The sequence below is a fragment of the Ictalurus punctatus genome, chromosome 3 (genome assembly GCF_001660625.3).
Source record: "Ictalurus punctatus breed USDA103 chromosome 3, Coco_2.0, whole genome shotgun sequence".
In the NCBI taxonomy this organism is placed as follows: Eukaryota; Metazoa; Chordata; class Actinopteri; order Siluriformes; family Ictaluridae; genus Ictalurus; species Ictalurus punctatus.
Genome location: NC_030418.2, coordinates 8,618,854 through 8,635,740, shown reverse-complemented (window position 1 = coordinate 8,635,740; position 16,887 = coordinate 8,618,854). Strand labels below are relative to the sequence as shown.

Here is a 16,887-nt window from a genome sequence, read left to right as displayed (position 1 = left end):
GCTAGTTTTAAAAGAAGAAAAAGTTTCCAAATCGATACACTCGTTACACATAAACTATATAAGATGCAAATCATGGACCCAGCCATTAACCGACCAGCCCAGTTACTTAAAAGCGTCAGACCGATAGACTATTTGTATTAGGGCTTGAAGTCGGCATTTTGTGTTGATGGTCACAATTTGTTTTGCAACTTGATTCTGATTCACTGATTTTATGCCTTGAACACATGAGGTCACAACACCGATCACACCCATGAAAGTTGACACAAATTGTTGTAAATCGCACCACAGTTTGACTGATGTTTCACATATTTGGCTTGGTTACTTGGTATTAATTTAAAATATACATATAGAAAAATGTGGGACTGGTGCAGTTCATTCACTAATATTTAACACCGTTATTAAGTTAGATTTAACATGCATTGCTGTCCCAAATGATGCTTTTCCCTGATCAGGTTGTGATGGATCCAGAGCATACTCTGGGAACACTTGAGAGTGAGGTGGGAGTACATGCTGAATGGGATTTCAGTCCACTGCAGGGCCCAGTGTGTAAACGCATTCATACATCCATTCACACTTAGGGACACATGCCTACCTATTGGTAAGGTATTAGGATGTGAGAGGAAACTGGAGAACCTGGAGGGAAGACTGCTTCTGAGTCTGCTTTGATTTGGGATTCACCAAAGTGTGCCTAAGGGCACTCTTTTGGAGTCAATATTAGTAATGGGACATGCTCAGACAAGGACTGCAAGGGCCATTTGAGAAAGGGCCATTGTTGAAAGGGAAGAAATTAGTGAACTCATATTTTTGCACTCACAAATAGCATAATATAAGTAATTTTTTTTTGTGATATTGGAACTGTTGTCTCATTTATCAAGGAAAAATGTTAAGCTAGTCTTTTCATATTAATTATTTGAAAGAATTATTAATAAATCCATACATTAAGGCAAATAAAACTACCTATTCAAATAGGATAATGCCTCCATATAAAAGGAGGAGCCTTGTTTTGTGGGCATCACCAAGGTAAAATAGTTGTTGTAAAGGCTTGTTACATTTTGGGTGAATGTAGAAGTCAACATTGCCAAAATGTTTTAGTTAAGTTTGGCCTTTGGTTAACCTCTTACACACAGTTTTACTAAATGATTGATAAATGGGGCCTATTGTTGGTAACCTAGCAATGAAAGTTTAAGCCTCAGTGCTAACTACTTACAGGATAGTTTCTCACATTATATATACAGACCTGTCAACATGCATCAGCAAAAATATTTAACTTCCTCTTTTCGGCAGAATTCATGTATCTTATGCTAGAAATTTTCTAGTCAACCAGCACAAAATGTGGATCAGATCTATGCATTTCACCCAGTTTGTGGAGATGAGCATGGGCCAAATATAGCACCTAGGTACTCTGCTGGTGCTTTGCATCATTGTCCTTGTTTATAAAAGGTGCTGATGGTCAGTGCCACTGATGTGAACATTTCTGGGTTAATAGTGTATTTAGAATGTTCTCTTTAGCATCTCTTGATGCTGTTTTGTGATTTCTAAGGATACACCAATCCAGTGTTTCCATTTTGAATACAGTACTGGTATTAGAATATTTCTATTATCTGATACTGATCTTCACATGGTCAGGACAGACCAAATGGAATTCAGGTTTGCTGTTTAGCAAATCACTCATTCATTTAATGAACTCATTTATTAATTTTCTAACTATTCATTCATTGCTGGCTTGCTTAGCATTGAAGATTGTTCCCTGCAGATAGAGGAGAACAAGCTCACTTATCTAGTCTTTGTATTTTGTATGTTTCTAGTATGTATTTTGTTCTCTGGTCTGGTTAAAACAAGAGCAATAAATACAACTTGCTCACCAAGCACAAGCAGATGCTCGGGATGACTCAAACACCTCCTGTTAGTCACTACAATGAGTTCTCTAGATAAACACCTTCAGTTTCAGTATATATATTTCAGTGGGTGATTCCTTTACTACCTTCCTGGCAAATTATAGAATAAATAAATGCCTTGCCTTTTCAGCAAAAAGAAAAGCTAAAATCCTCTTATAGCATAATGTCATTCTTTAATGCTTTCATTACAGTTTACTTTTTAACTCTCAGCTATTTTTCCCATCCATATGAATATATTTTGAGAACATTCTTGTCTCTTTAACATAGGGCTGCACAGTTAGTTGAATATTGATCTCGATGATCTCAATTGACTGCCCACGATTACATGAACGTGCTCCACTGTGATGTTGATGTTTAAAGTTCGTCCTCCACTCATAGAAAACTCCACTGCGTGTCAAATCAAGCTCTTCCTAAACTTACAGCCAGACACCCTAGAGCGGCGCAGAGATGACGTCACTTTGTACGCCAAAACTAATTTCCAGGTTAGCATTTTAGCACCTTGGTTCCATAGTCCTGAAGTCGATTGGTGTTTTTGAATGGGATTTTGGTTAAAAGCCTGAAATAAGGTCTGTGGTAAACAAGCTCAAAATATTTTCACATTTTATTCTACAGCAAAAAATACACCAGTAATACCCCACTCGTGAGGGTTTTTTTTTTTTTCTTTTTTCTTTTCTTCAAAAGCTTTGTATTGAAAAATGTAATTGTTAACATGTTGCTAAATGGTAGTACAGATGTTGCCTGGGACATTAAACATCACGCCGAACAGGAAAAAACTTTGCAGATAAACTGGTTCAGGTATGCTGTGCATAATTCCCCAAAAAACGTGGATGATCCACAGAGTAAATCTGTATTATGGAAAATGTTTTTAAATCAACTTTAAAAAAAGTTGTCGGAAGCTTGGCGATGGTGACGTTGAAGTCGAGCGACCAATCGTTTATAGCATATGATTAGCTTTTTTTATTTCTGGCAATTGTATTTAGGTCTTCAAACTCCATAAAAGTTGTGTTCCTTTGTGAAAATTATTTTGATAGCCAAAAAGTGTTAGTATTATAAACTTTTGATCACGGAGCTTTTTTTTTTTTTTTTTTTTTGCTTTGCGCAATAACCCAAATGCCTATGGGGAAAATCCTATTGGGTTTTTTTATCAAAGGAACCAGTGTGATGCTAACTTCCAGGTTTCAGTACAAAATGACGTCATCCCTGCACCACTCTGTTGGGTGATTTGGCTGCGACTCTCCTCCTGTATTGCCTTTTCTTCATACGCCTGAGTTATTTTCATTTGGTTGCATATTGTTGTATTCGATTGCATATTTTCATTTGGTTGATGGCATTTTTATTTCTGCTTATCCTATATTTTGGGTACGATTTATATTTATAATTTGCTTCTACGAGATGATGTACTTTAAGGACCAGTCTAATTTGATGCAAAGATTTGAACATTAGCAGGAATGTAGCACAACATGGAGGTGAAAGCAGTGGTCTATTTATTTAAATGTCAAAGTGCAATGAAAAATATGTTGTCCCTAAAATCATTTAATAATCGTGATCTCAATATTGATTAAAAAATAATCATGATTATCATTTTGGAAATAATCGTGCAGTCCTACTATAACATGTCATAACATAAATTTGATTTCTGACTGACGAAGGGAATCATTTGTTGTGAAGGCATTTGTACATTGTTCAGCTGTGGATTATCTGTAATATGATGTGTTTTTTTTCATGTAACAGCATTATATAACGACAAATTATTCATGTACATTTACATATTGACAAAATCTGTATGAAGAATTATGTACTGGATCACCCTTATAATTCCCATACATGACACTAGGGCTGCAACTAACGATTATTATCTGTGGGCGGAGCACAGACACAGGACGCCGTTTTAGTGTTTCCCGTGGAGAAAATCTTTATTCAGAACAGTCTGTGAAGGGGGTGTGGGTGCGCGCGTGTGTGTGCGCGTTGAAGTGCGGTGAGGGTCTCAGCCGTCTGCATGGTTGCCGGGGTCGTGCTGGGGGTTTCCCGAGTGGCAGGGATCCCGTTCTGCCGTCAGGCAATGCCGCGGTTGCAGCCAGGGGCCAGAGTCTCCGCTCGCATCGGAGTCGTCTTGCGAGTGGAATATCGCCCTTTTATACTCTCCCCTCGCCTGCTGGATGATGGAATTCTTCTGTGCCTCACACCATTCACCAGCCGTGTGTGTGTGTGTGTGTGTGTGTGTGTGTCAGCAGCCCCGCCCCGCCGCCACGTGTTCTCCAGTCCAAAACATTGGTGGTGCTGAAGCAGAGCTGTCTCTTCAGCACTACCGTGGGAGGAGCGATTTTTGTTTCCTGTCGCCGGCGTGTCGCCACACTGGATATTAATACTTAATATCGGCTCTATACATTCTTAGTCATTTCTTTGTTTGTTTCAGTATGATGACACTTCCTTTTTTCTCTCTCTTTTTTACTTTTTAATAAAACTTTATAATAAAAGATAACAATAATGGGTAACATTACCCATTATTGCCTCTGGCTTGCTCATTAGGAATAAATTCATAATGTATATGATGACAAAACTTTGACATTACCTTTCTAAAATTCACACACTAGATGGTAGTGCAGAGTGCATATTGTAAGTGTATAGTACTTCATTTGGGACAACTTTAGTATTTACTCTCTGAAGCGTGTTTGCGGAACAGAAGTAACGTAATGAGTGAATGCACCCCGTTCCACACGCAGACCAACTAATCAATAATGATATCTGTTGACAACGATATAAGTAAAGCTGCTGTTTTTTCCCCAACTGAAAATAAACATCAATATTGAATCAGAAAAGAGAAATACCACTGTGAATTTCCCTGCCAAGCCTCGGATTTAGATGTAGATTTCAGATGCACATGCAATCATGCCGAACATTAGAGATATAACTTTGAGATTACCAGAGATGGAAACTCGAGTCTGCGATTTGAACTTGAGTCTCGTTTAAGTCACAGAAAACTGCGACTTGACTTGGACTCGTGAACAGCTGTCTCGAGACTTGACTTAGACTTGAAGACAGAGCCTCGTGAAAAACACAAGTCTTGGCATTCCCGATCAAGTTCTCTCTTTACTACCCCACATGATTGTATCAAACACCACATTTTTCTATTCATTCCTCATTCATTCATTCCCTATCATTGTGCTGCAGCAGCAAATATCACAACAATTCAGCTCTAAACACACCAAACCAGCATTATTATACGTGTGATGCATCTGAACGCACGTGTTCATCAACCATTGGAAAAGTGCTGTTCTATAAATGAACAATAACAATATAGCCAAGTCCTACTTTGTGATATTTGTGTCCTTTCATTTGAAAATTTATTCAATTGACAGCCTCATACACTGTTAATTACAATAACTAGCTGAAAGTACTGTTGCTAAAAATAGAATAAATCCTTCAGACTTGATTTAGACCTCAAGGACTTGTGAACATGTCTGGAGATTACAGATCAGGTAATCAGAATATACCCACTGGAAACAAAGCATGCATTTTGTTCTGAGTGCTGTCATTTACCTAGCTCGAGTGGACCAAGTAAATTCTCACTGTAAACAGCATAGTGAGAGATCAGAGTGAAGAGAATGGTTGTAGATATATTAATTGAGGTATATAAGTAGCCCTTTTATATATAGTTATGAGAAACCAGTAAATGCAGGCCCGTCAAGCACATTAGCAAAAAGGTTTTTGTGAAAAATATCCTGCTGAGTAAATATAATTGGTAATTGATAATTATGAATGTGAGGGCCCTGTATAAGGAACAAAATGTAATATTACCTCCTTTTCTGGCACTCTTGTAATTAGCATGCTTTTTTTTTTTATCATAGATGAGGAGGGTGCTGGAGACATGGTTGCTGAAGAATCTGGTCCAGGAGCTCAGAATAGTCCATATCAACTTCGAAGAAAGTCTCTTTTACCCAAAAGATCTGTATATCCAGCCAAGACTAATATGGAGGCAAGTAATGCCATTTTAACACAAGTCTTCTGAAGACTTCTGACTGTTGAAACCAAGATTAGACAAGTCTGGTTTTTGTTGACCCAATACTGATGATAAACAATTTTGATAAAATACAAACTGATTCCTAATTTGGTGGTTTAAGCAAATTTCAAGTAAATTTTTTTTGTATCTGTCAGGCCATTAAACAAACATTTCTAAATAGAAATAAAGAAATAACTTTTTCAAATGAAGTCTGAAAAGACGTTATGACTCCTGTTATAAATTACGTGTATTGTAATCGCATATATTGAAAATGTAAACCAAGTACTCTACTAATTATACTTTTGAAGGTTTATATTTTGTCATCAAATTTTTTGAAAATTTAAATAGTGTTCAAGCTTAGAAATTCTCATGAACAGCCCTAGTACACAGTAAAGCTTATGTTTAAATATGTCCATACAGCAGATGTTTTGCTAGGCATGTAGCCTTTTGCAGAGATGTCGATTCACATGTAACAGTTGGCTATCAGCTGTTCTTAAGCAATCAAATGCATAAAATGATATAAATATTTTAATATTAATATACATGTTTTGTAAGTATACCACCAACTTGTCTATAGATGTACCTCATGACTGGAATCAGTAAGGCAGCCAGCCAGTCAGTGAGCGAAAGTGCCTTTTCTTGGTTGGCCCACTTGGCAGTCTGGCAGAAGTGGGGGGGGGGAAAGCATAATTTGTACTTTAGGTCTGTCAACTTTTTAGCCATTGGTTGTTCATGTTATAGTCTTTTAAGTAATATTTTGTGAATAAAACACTATATTCAATCATAGACTTTGTCAGATAAATGTGCTTCTTCTTTTTTTCTTTTTTTTTCTTTTTTTTTTTTTTACAAATTGTCTGGTCAGTTGGAATGATTACATACATGTATGTAATGTAATGTTTATTTATTTTATATAACTTTTTTCCTGTGGTAGGGTGATCCCACATCAGCAACAGAAAACTTTGGTCATCGGGCCAAGCGTGCTAGGGTGTCTGGGAAATTACAAGACATAACAGGTAGAGAAAATCTGTTTTACATTAATGCTCTAAAAGAACCTCTATTCTCTTAATGTGTATTGTTTACATGATCTGTGGGCATTTAATGATTTATAACCACCCCAGCTGTTCCGGCAGAACAGTACCTGCAAGTGAAGCTTCCAGATGAGGTGGTACTGAAGATCTTCTCCTATCTGCTGGAGCAAGATCTGTGTCGGGCTGCTTGTGTGTGCAAACGCTTTAGTGAACTGGCCAATGACCCCATTCTGTGGTGAGATTGCTTTCAGGTTTGGATTGTAATCCCAGCAGTTGTCTGTTTGCTAAATTAAACTGAGAGAATTTAACTAGATTAGTCAGCGGTTACTTTTGATAGTTATCTTACCCCGTTTTGTTGATTATTTTACCCCATAATTGAATCTCATAGTGTTGTTCTTCACAATCTTTTTGGATAACTGGCAAATTCATTAAATTGTAACCAAACTAAAATGGTGTTGTTGTTTTTTTTTAATGATTTATTGACAGGAAGAGACTCTACATAGAGGTTTTTGAGTATGCCCGTCCCATGATGCACCCAGACTCAGGAAAATTTTACCAAATTAACCCAGAGGAGTATGAGCAGCCCAATCCATGGAAGGAAAGCTTTCAGCAGCTGGTAGTGTGTGTGTGTGTGTGTGTGTGTGTGTGTGTGTGTGTGTGTGTGTATACACACAGTGGGGGGAAAATAAGTATTGAATGTGTCAACATTTTTTTTGAGTAAATATATTTCCAGTGAGGCTATTCACATGAAATTTTTCAGCAGACATCAGTATTAACTCATCCAGAAATATAAAGTCTTCACAACATTGAAGTCCATAAATAAAGTTATGTGTAATAAAGTGGAATGACACAGGAAAAAGTATTGAACACGCTAAGAAAACGCAGTTCTCCAAGGCAAGGTAAGGCAAGGAATCAGCTGAAATCCGTAAGTAATTATACCCCCTATCGGTCCAAATTGATATCAGCGGGGTTAGTAAATTGATGGTCTATAAAAAGGCTTTTCATTTCCAAGGTGTCTCACAAACATCTCATGATGGGTAAAAGCAAAGAGCTCTCCCAAGCCCTTCGCAACCTTATTGTTGCAAAACATATTGAATATACAAAGGTGTTTCAAAACTTCTGAATCCTCCAGTAAGCACCAATGGGGCTATTATCCGCAAATGGAAGCAATGTCACTCCGTCATCAACCAGCCAAGCACAGGAGCTCCTCACAAGATTTCTGACCAGGAAGTCAGAAGAATATTCAGAAGAGTAGTCCAAGAGCCAAGGACCACTTGGAAAGAGCTCCAGAAACACTTGGAGGAAGCAGGTACGATCGTCACAGAGAAAACAATTGGCAGTGCACTCCTTGCTCACGCTCACCCCGCAAGACTCCATTACTAAAGAAAAGGCATGTTGAAGCTCATTTAGAGTTTGCTCCAACTCATTTACAACTACAATTTGGACAAGCCTATGAAATACTGGGAGAGTGTAGTCTGGTCAGACGAGAGGAAAATTTAACTTTTTGGATGTCATACTAAACACCATGTTTGGAGAAGAAATGGCACTGCACATCTCCCTTAAAACACTATACCAACAGTGAAGCTTGAAGGTGGAAGCATCATGGGGTGGGGCTGTTTTTCATCGCATGGTACTGGCAGATTTCATATAATTGAAGGAATCAGTGGAGCCCTTTACTGGAAGATTCTTGAGAAGAATCTGCTGCCATCCACCTGGATGAAGATGAGACGTGGGTGGACCTTCCATCAGGAAAATGATCAAAAAGCATACAGCAAATGAAACTCGATTGGTTTTACAGGGAAAAAAAATCAAGGCATTGGATTCTGATTTGAATCCAATTGAACAAGATTTAAAGACAATATGTTTAGAAGAATGGGTCAAAATCACACCTGAATACTGCAGCCGATTAATTTTTTCATACAGGAAGTGTCATCATATATAATATATAAAATGTATATGTACGACCCCAATTCCAAAAAAGTTGGGACGCTGTGTGAAATGGAAATAACAACAGAATGCAATGATTTGCAAGCTTCATAAAACTGTTTTATTTACAATAGAACATAGAAAACATATCAAATATTTTAACTGAGTAAATGTACCTTTTTTTTTAAGAAAATTTTGAATTTGATGGTCGCAACACATCTCAAAAAAGTTGGGACGGAGGCAACAAAAGGCTGGAAAAGTAAGTGTTACTAAAAAAAAAACAGCTGGAGGAACATTTTGCATCAAATTCAAAATTACCTTATTTTTCCTAAAATAAAACATTTCCTCAGTTTTTGATGTTTTCTATGTTCTATTGTGAATAACATGGGTTTATGAGATTTGCAAATCATTGCATTCTGTTTTTATATACATTTTTTTTTGTGTGTGTGTGTGTGTGTGTGTGTGTGTGTGTGTGTGTGTGTGTGTGTGTGTGTGTAATTTTTATCTGTAATTGTTCTTTTGTAAAAAAAAAAAAAAAAAATTAAGAAATGTAATTCCCTAAAACTCTTCTATAAATTCAGAATTTAGCTGCCACTCAGTAATAAAGCTCCATAATAAAGCGTTATGTAGTGTAATGTGAACAATTTGTCAGCCAGTTCATATTTCTGAGTCAGTGACTGAAGTCTGTGGTATTTGCATGTCTTTTCTTCAGTATAAGGGAGCACATGTGAAGCCAGGCTTTGCAGAGCACTTTTACAGTAACCCTTCCAGGTATAAAGGGCGGGAGAATATGCTGGTAAGTATTTATAGTTGTGATGTTCTATACACTGAGTTCTATTCATATTTTCAGGTCTCTGCTTAAAACACATGTTCGTTTTCTCTCTCTCTCTCTCTCTCTCTCTCTCTCTCTCTCTCTCTCTCTCTCTCTAGTATTACGACACTATTGAGGATGCATTAGGTGGTGTGCAGGAGGCTCACTTTGATGGGCTTATATTTGTCCACTCAGGGATTTACACAGATGAGTGGATCTATATTGAGTCGCCAATTACTATGATTGGTGCAGGTATGTATGTGCGGATATGTTAAACTCTGGGAAATTCATGTAACTTTACCTCTTCTGGTTAATGTTTTTTTCTTTCTGTCTTTCTTTCTTTCTACCACAGCACCAGGGAAAGTTGCAGATAAAGTTGTCATTGAGAACACTAGAGATTCAACATTTGTGTTCATGGAGGGGTCAGAGGATGCATATGTCGGCTATATGACAATAAAGGTAAGAATTCCTTTATAATGTCTGTAATAACTACTGGAAGAATATCAGAAGCACCATAAAAGATGAGTAATAAAACATAGTGGGGCATGCTGTAATGGAAACATGATCAACAATTGGGTGTGATGGTCTTACCAGCCTGAAGATGATTATTTTGTAATAACTGCATGTTTTAATCCTTCTTTTATTTATTGACCAAAAAACAAACAAAAAAAGGTTAAACATAAATAATGTGGAATATCCTCCATACAAGTCCCTATAATTAGTGGATTAGTTAAAACGATTACATTATAAAACTGTGTTGAGCGCTTGTGAAAAAATAAACACCTTCTGTTCAATCACATTTGAGAATTAAACAATTATAGAAGATGCATTCTATTACAATATTACATATATTACAGCACTATGAAAAGGTATTTGCCCCATCCTGATTTCTTTTGTTTTTGTGTATATCTCCTACTAAATAGTTTTAGATCTTAAAACAAACATAAATCAAAGGCAACCTGAGGAAATGCAAGTTTTTATTTTATTTTTTTATTGAAGCAAAAAAAAGTTATCCAAAATCACCCATGTGAAAAACTCATTGCCCCCTTAAATTTAAAATCCGGTTGGGCCACCTTTTAGCAACAATAACGGCAACCAAAAGTTTCTGATGACTGGAGAGTGGAGTGGAGACTGGAGATCAGTCTTTCCTTTACTTCTAGGACTAGGACTTACTCCTATGCTTTGGATCACTGCATAATCCAGTTGTGTTTGGGTTTCAACTTGGACTGAAGACCAGACATTTTCCTTTACGATTTTCATGTTTCCCTCAATTTTTGCAAGTTGCCCAGGCCCTGAAGCAGCAAAGCATCCCCACACCATCTCACTTCCACCACCATGCTTGACCGTAGGTATGATGTTCGTTTTGTGGAATTCAGTATTTGGTTTATGTCAGATGTAACGGGACCTCTGTCTTCCAAACAGTTCCACTTTCGACTCCTTAATCCACAGAACATTCTCCCAAAAGGTTTGAGGATCATCAAGGTGTGTTTTGGCAATATTCAGATAAGCCTTAATGTTCTTCTGGGTTAGCAGTGGTTTGTGCTTCGCCACTCTTTCATGGATGCCATTTTTGCCCAGTGTCTTTCTGATCATGGAGTCATGAACCTTTATTGATTCAAGAGAGGTCTATAGGTCCTATGAGGTTGTCCTTTGCTCTTTTGTGACTTTCTGGATGAGTAGTTGCTGTGCTCTTGTAGGAATTTTGGAAGGTTGGCCACTTCTGGGAAGGTTCACTACTGTGCTGAGTTTTTCCATTTGGAGATAATGTCTCTCACTGTGCTTCTTTGAAGTCCCAGAGCCTTTGAAATAGCTTTGTAACACTTCCCAGAGACTGATGTATTTCACTCACCTTCATCATTTCTGGAATGGCTTTCAATTTTGGCATGGTGTGTTTCTGGGTAAGACCTTTTAACCTGCTTCATGGTGTTCAGAAAGTTCTATTTAAGTGTTGATTTGATTGTGGAGGGTTTGCAGTAATCAGGCTTTGTTGTGTCTAGTCCAGCTGAACTCCATTATGAATGCAGTTTCAAAAATTTGGGGAATTAATAACAACGGGGGCAAATACATTTTCACACAGCCCAGTTGGTATTGGATAACTGTTTTACTTCAATAAATTCAGTAAACATTATAATTTAAAAACTGCATTGTATTTACTTTGTTTTATCCTGGAGTTTTTTTAATTTCTGAAACAGTTTAGTATAAGAGATGCACAAAAACAGAAGAAATCAGGAAATACTTTTTCACAGCACTGTACATACGTGTGTGTGTGTGTGTGTGTGTGTGTGTGTGTTTCATGAGAAAAAATAAGTACACCCCATGGAAATGGTTATTTTTGACACATTTGGACAAGCAAACATATTTGATCTTCTTTAAAACAATGCCTATTAATAACGGTGATACACCTCTATCAAATGACACACACGAAAAAGTAAGTAGACCCCTACATTTATCACACCTTCAAATCCATCAATTTAGAATCAGGTGTTCAAGATTGGGTACCAGTGTTTAGAACCTGCTTAGGGAGTGCAGGTGGAACCTGTCTTACTTATACCCCTCTCATATCTAGTGTCTGGTGTTTTTGTTATTGAGGTGTGAGGTGTCCTCATGGCAACATCTAAATAGCCCAAGAGCAGACCATCTGATGCAAAAAGAAGTCTCCAAGAACCCCAAAATTGAATCACAGGATCTGCTAGTAAGTCTTGCAATTGTTGGTGTCAAAGTGCATGCTCCTACAATCAGATAGGGATTAAACAAATTTCACCTGCGTGCATTGGCACGCCAGGAAAAAGCCTTTTCTGTCTAAAAAGAACATTTAGAGCAAGACTACAGTTTGCCAATGAGCATATAGTCAAAGACCAGGCCTTTTGGAATAATGTGCTCTGGACAAATGAATCAAAGAGAGTTGTTTGGCCACAGTAACATCAGACATGTTTGGTGCAGACTAAAGACAGCTTTTCAGGAGAAGCACGTCATACCAACTGTGAAGCACTGTGGTGGAATTATGGTTTGTGGTTGCTTCACTGCCTCAGGGATTTGACTGCTTGCATTAATTGATTTCAGTAATTTATTCAACAGAAATATCAATAGATGCGATATTTTTCTGTGGAAAAAAGTAAGTACACCCTTGGCCTCAGAAGCTAGTATTGGCTTCTTTAACAGAAATAACTTGTAGATTATTTTCCTTACAGTGGAATGATGTATTTCAAATAATTTGGAGATCTTTTTGAATCCCTTGCCAGACACAAGGGCATCCACAAACTTTTTTCTGAAGGCCTTCTAGAACTTTTTAGATCTTGGGATGATGACACCACACTCCTCAATAACCAAGGGAACACCAGACACTAATTTTAGATATGATTATGGTATAAAGAAGACCAGTTCCTCCTGCACTCCCTAAGCAGGTGTGATAAATGTAGGGGGGTGCACGGTGGCTTAGTGGTTAGCACGCTTGCCTCACACCTCCAGGATCGGGGGTTCGATGTTTGTGCGGAGTTTGCATGTTCTCCCCGTGCTGCGGGGGTTTCCTCCGGGTTCTCCGATTTCCTCCCCCAGTCCAAAGACATGCATGGTAGGCTGATCGGCATGTCCAAAGTGTCCGTAGTGTATGAATGGGTGTGTGAATGTGTATGTGATTGTGCCCTGCGATGGATTGGCACCCTGTCCACGGTCTACCCCGGCTTGTGCCCGATGCACCCTGGGATAGGCTTCAGGTTTCCCCGTGACCCTGAAAAGGATAAAGCGGTGTAGAAGATGGATGGATGGGTAAATGTAGGGGTGTACTTATATTTTATGCTACCTGATCTATTTATTTATTTATTTATTTATTTATTTATTTAAATTAATTTTAAATTGTGAAAATAACTACAAAATGTCAATTTTATGTAATTTGATGGTGTATCACCTGTATTAATTAGGCACTGTTTCAAAGAGGATCAAATGTTTGCTTGTCCAAAAAAAAAAAAAAAACAATTTCCATGGGGTGTATTTATTTTTTCACATGCCTGTATGTCACATGACTGGTATTAAACAAGGGCTTAATGTTGCTAGACTTCACTGTTACATTTTTTCTTGCAGTTTAACCCTGATGATAAGTCAGCCCAGCACCACAATGCACATCACTGTTTAGAGATCACAGTAAACTGCAGCCCCATCGTTGACCACTGCATCATACGTAGCACATGCACAGGTGAACCCAGATCTTTTAATTAGTTTATTAGCTCTGCTTCCTGTTTGTGGTATATTGTGTGGCACTAAAACTGCCCTCTTATCTGCAGTGGGTTCAGCGGTATGCGTGAGTGGCCAGGGGGCATGTCCCACTATCAAACACTGTAACATCAGCGACTGTGAGAATGTAGGCCTCTACATCACAGACCATGCACAGGTTAACACAGCCTATGACTCTGCGTTCTAAACTTTCTATAACTAAAGACTTGCTATCTTTTTTTTTTTGTTTGTTTGTTTTTGTTTTAAATAATTTTAAAAATGAGTCAGCTTTATAGTTGATATTGATATAATGCCAGAACCATAACAACCTGCAATTCTCACCTGGTGTCCCATTAAAGCTAAGCAGCGTTGAGCTTGGCTGGTACTTGGATGGGAAACCTCCTAGGGAAAACTAAGGTTGCTGCTGGAAGTTGTATTTGGGAGGCCAGCAGAGGGTGCTCACCCTGTGGTCTGAGTGGGGCCTAATGCCCCAGTATAGTGACAGGGACACTATACTGTAAAAACAGCGCTGTCTTTTGGATGAGACCTTAAACCAAGGTCCTGACACTCTGTGGTCATTAAAAATCCCCCACTGGCCCTTATCCATCATGGCCTCCTAATAAACTCCATCCCTAAATTGACTACATCACTCCTCTCCACCAATAGCTGGTGTGTGATGTTTATTCTGGCGCACTATGGTGGATGCTACACACTGGTGGTGGTTGAGGAGATTTCCCCTATACAGTGTAAAAACACACTTTGAGTGTCTATAAAAGTGCTATATAAATGTAACTGTATTATTAAAATGATTTATTTTTTTATTTTTTTTTATGTCAGAACATTAGTAAGAAACATTACAGATGAACTTGTTTTTTCTGTTGCCATTGTTTTATATATTGACATTCAGAATGGAAGATTTAAACAAGTCTTTTTGATAAGGCATGTTATAAACAGTAGCCATTAACACGTTACATTTCACTCCTGTTTCAGGGCATTTTTGAAGATAATGAGATATCCAATAATGCTCTAGCTGGGATCTGGGTTAAGAATCATGGAAATCCCATAATTAGACGAAATCACATCCACCATGGTAGAGATGTGGGAGTCTTTACTTTTGACCATGGCATGGTAACTACAATTTTTATCTGTCTCTCACTACTGAACTAAAATATGCTAATTCTGTCAAGTTTGGGTTTGAGCAAGATATTCAGTTACTGCCACATATCCTGTGCTGTCTGTCTGTATTAATACGTGATGGCATAAACCCACTCCTCACATTCGATAAGAGACTTAAGAGAGTCCAGAGTCCCAAATGATTTGTGCTAAAACATAATGACTTCTACACCATGTAGTGCACAATATACCCAAGAAATATGGCTCTGTATCTTGGCTCAGTAGCCCTCTCCCCTGAAGTTGACCTAGAAAGACATTAATGGTTCATTTCTATTACAGTTCACAAATGTTTGTCTTGGTCAGGGCCAAAGCGACAGACGTGTCAGTAATTTACTAATGAGAGTGTTGCTTTTGAGCAGACTTTGTTTCAGAATATGGAACTTGTGTAGCTGCTCTGTATTAATAGATGTCCCCATGTAGCTAATGCACAATAAATCGTATCTGAACTGTATTATCTTGATATCTACTGGGCCCTTGGTTCCCATGAAGGGAAAAACCATCTTGTACATTTGTGTTTTTCCAACATTTTGTGGCAACACTTTGGATAAGGAGCGCATATGGGTGTGATGGTCGGGTGTCCACAAACCTTTGGCCATATAGTGTAGCTTAGCTAGGTTGTTAATGACAAACAGAGCTCATATATAACACTACTTGAGAGTTTCTTTTTCATAGAAAATGTGACTCTTTTTTTTTTTTTTTTTTTTTTTTTTTTTTAACTGGTTAAATATTCTTGATTATTGGTGTTGGGGTAAATTTTTCTGTTAAATATCATTTAAACATTTTTGAGTCAAAGGGTACTAAAGGGTCCAATAAGGACATTCATTATGATTACTCCACTCCCCTCTTTTCCCCCATAAAAATCATGGGTCTTAGAATTAGGATAAATTAAGGGTTCTTTGGTTTTTCATATCCTTTCTTTCTGCCTTCTTCTACAGGGCTACTTTGAAAGCTGCAACATCCATAGAAACCGGATAGCAGGATTTGAAGTGAAGGCATATGCCAACCCCACAGTAGTGCGCTGTGAAATCCACCATGGACAGACTGGGGGCATATATGTACATGAAAAGGGAAGAGGGCAGTTCATTGAGAACAAGATCTATGCAAACAACTTTGCTGGTGTATGGATTACCTCAAATAGTGACCCTACAATTAGGTAAGTCTGACAGTTTTATAGGACGTTTTAAGTTTTATCACTTAGAATCCAAAAATATGTAGGTCTCTATGGAAGCAGTTTAATTTAAAATTGTTCCCAATTCCTATTTATCAACTCTCTATCAACCATCAACTCCTCTAGGACCCTTTTTTTTATTCAGTTGAGTCACATGAAAAGATTTAGTTTTAGAATTTTTAGAAACTTTTGTTAGTTCTTCATATAACCTGTTTCTCACCATGAAAATAGCCATGGTAGCTGGCATAATGTTAAATCGCAAAACAAATGTTTCCTATTTATCTCTATAACATAAGATTATGATACCCATTCAAAAATATTGCTTACTAAAGGAAACCACATCTTTTAATACAACCAGAATTAAAACACGTATTGCAGCCTGACAGCTCTACGGTCCCTGCATCAATCCTGATACTGCTTGTGTTCTCCCTATATTTTTTTTTTATTCTTTGTTTGTTTGGGGGTTTTTTTGTGGGCTTCCTCTGGGTTCTCTGCTTTTCTCCCAATTCCTCCAGTATGTGGCATGTGGCCCTAGGTTTGCGTATGTGAATGTGTGTACATGGAACATACTCCTATGAGTGGACAACATGGTGCTATTTATTAGGGGGCCAAGCACTGAAGGTGCGTAGGCACCCTAATGATATTCAGCCTTTTTATTATTATTATTCTGTGTCTTCTCCTGGCTA

The 16,887-nt window shown here is 37.9% G+C and overlaps 1 protein-coding gene across 3 annotated transcripts in view; it reads left to right on the top strand.

Annotated features, from left to right (window-relative positions):
• The window catches only part of fbxo11a (F-box protein 11a), a 39,485-nt gene that overhangs the window by 7,590 nt on the left and 15,008 nt on the right, over positions 1 to 16,887 (top strand). Inside the window, exons 2-12 of one of the 3 annotated variants that reach the window (XM_017464255.3) lie at positions 5,741 to 5,868; positions 6,824 to 6,905; positions 7,023 to 7,155; positions 7,407 to 7,536; positions 9,559 to 9,642; positions 9,777 to 9,909; positions 10,010 to 10,116; positions 13,732 to 13,843; positions 13,932 to 14,038; positions 14,851 to 14,988; positions 15,969 to 16,186. In XM_017464255.3, the coding sequence (XP_017319744.1) occupies positions 5,741 to 5,868; positions 6,824 to 6,905; positions 7,023 to 7,155; positions 7,407 to 7,536; positions 9,559 to 9,642; positions 9,777 to 9,909; positions 10,010 to 10,116; positions 13,732 to 13,843; positions 13,932 to 14,038; positions 14,851 to 14,988; positions 15,969 to 16,186 (1,372 nt within the window). Of the gene's footprint in view, positions 1 to 5,740; positions 5,869 to 6,823; positions 6,906 to 7,010; positions 7,156 to 7,406; positions 7,537 to 9,558; positions 9,643 to 9,776; positions 9,910 to 10,009; positions 10,117 to 13,731; positions 13,844 to 13,931; positions 14,039 to 14,850; positions 14,989 to 15,968; positions 16,187 to 16,887 lie in introns of all 3 variants that reach the window. The other 2 variants (XM_017464254.3, XM_017464256.3) reach the window with 2 other exon arrangements.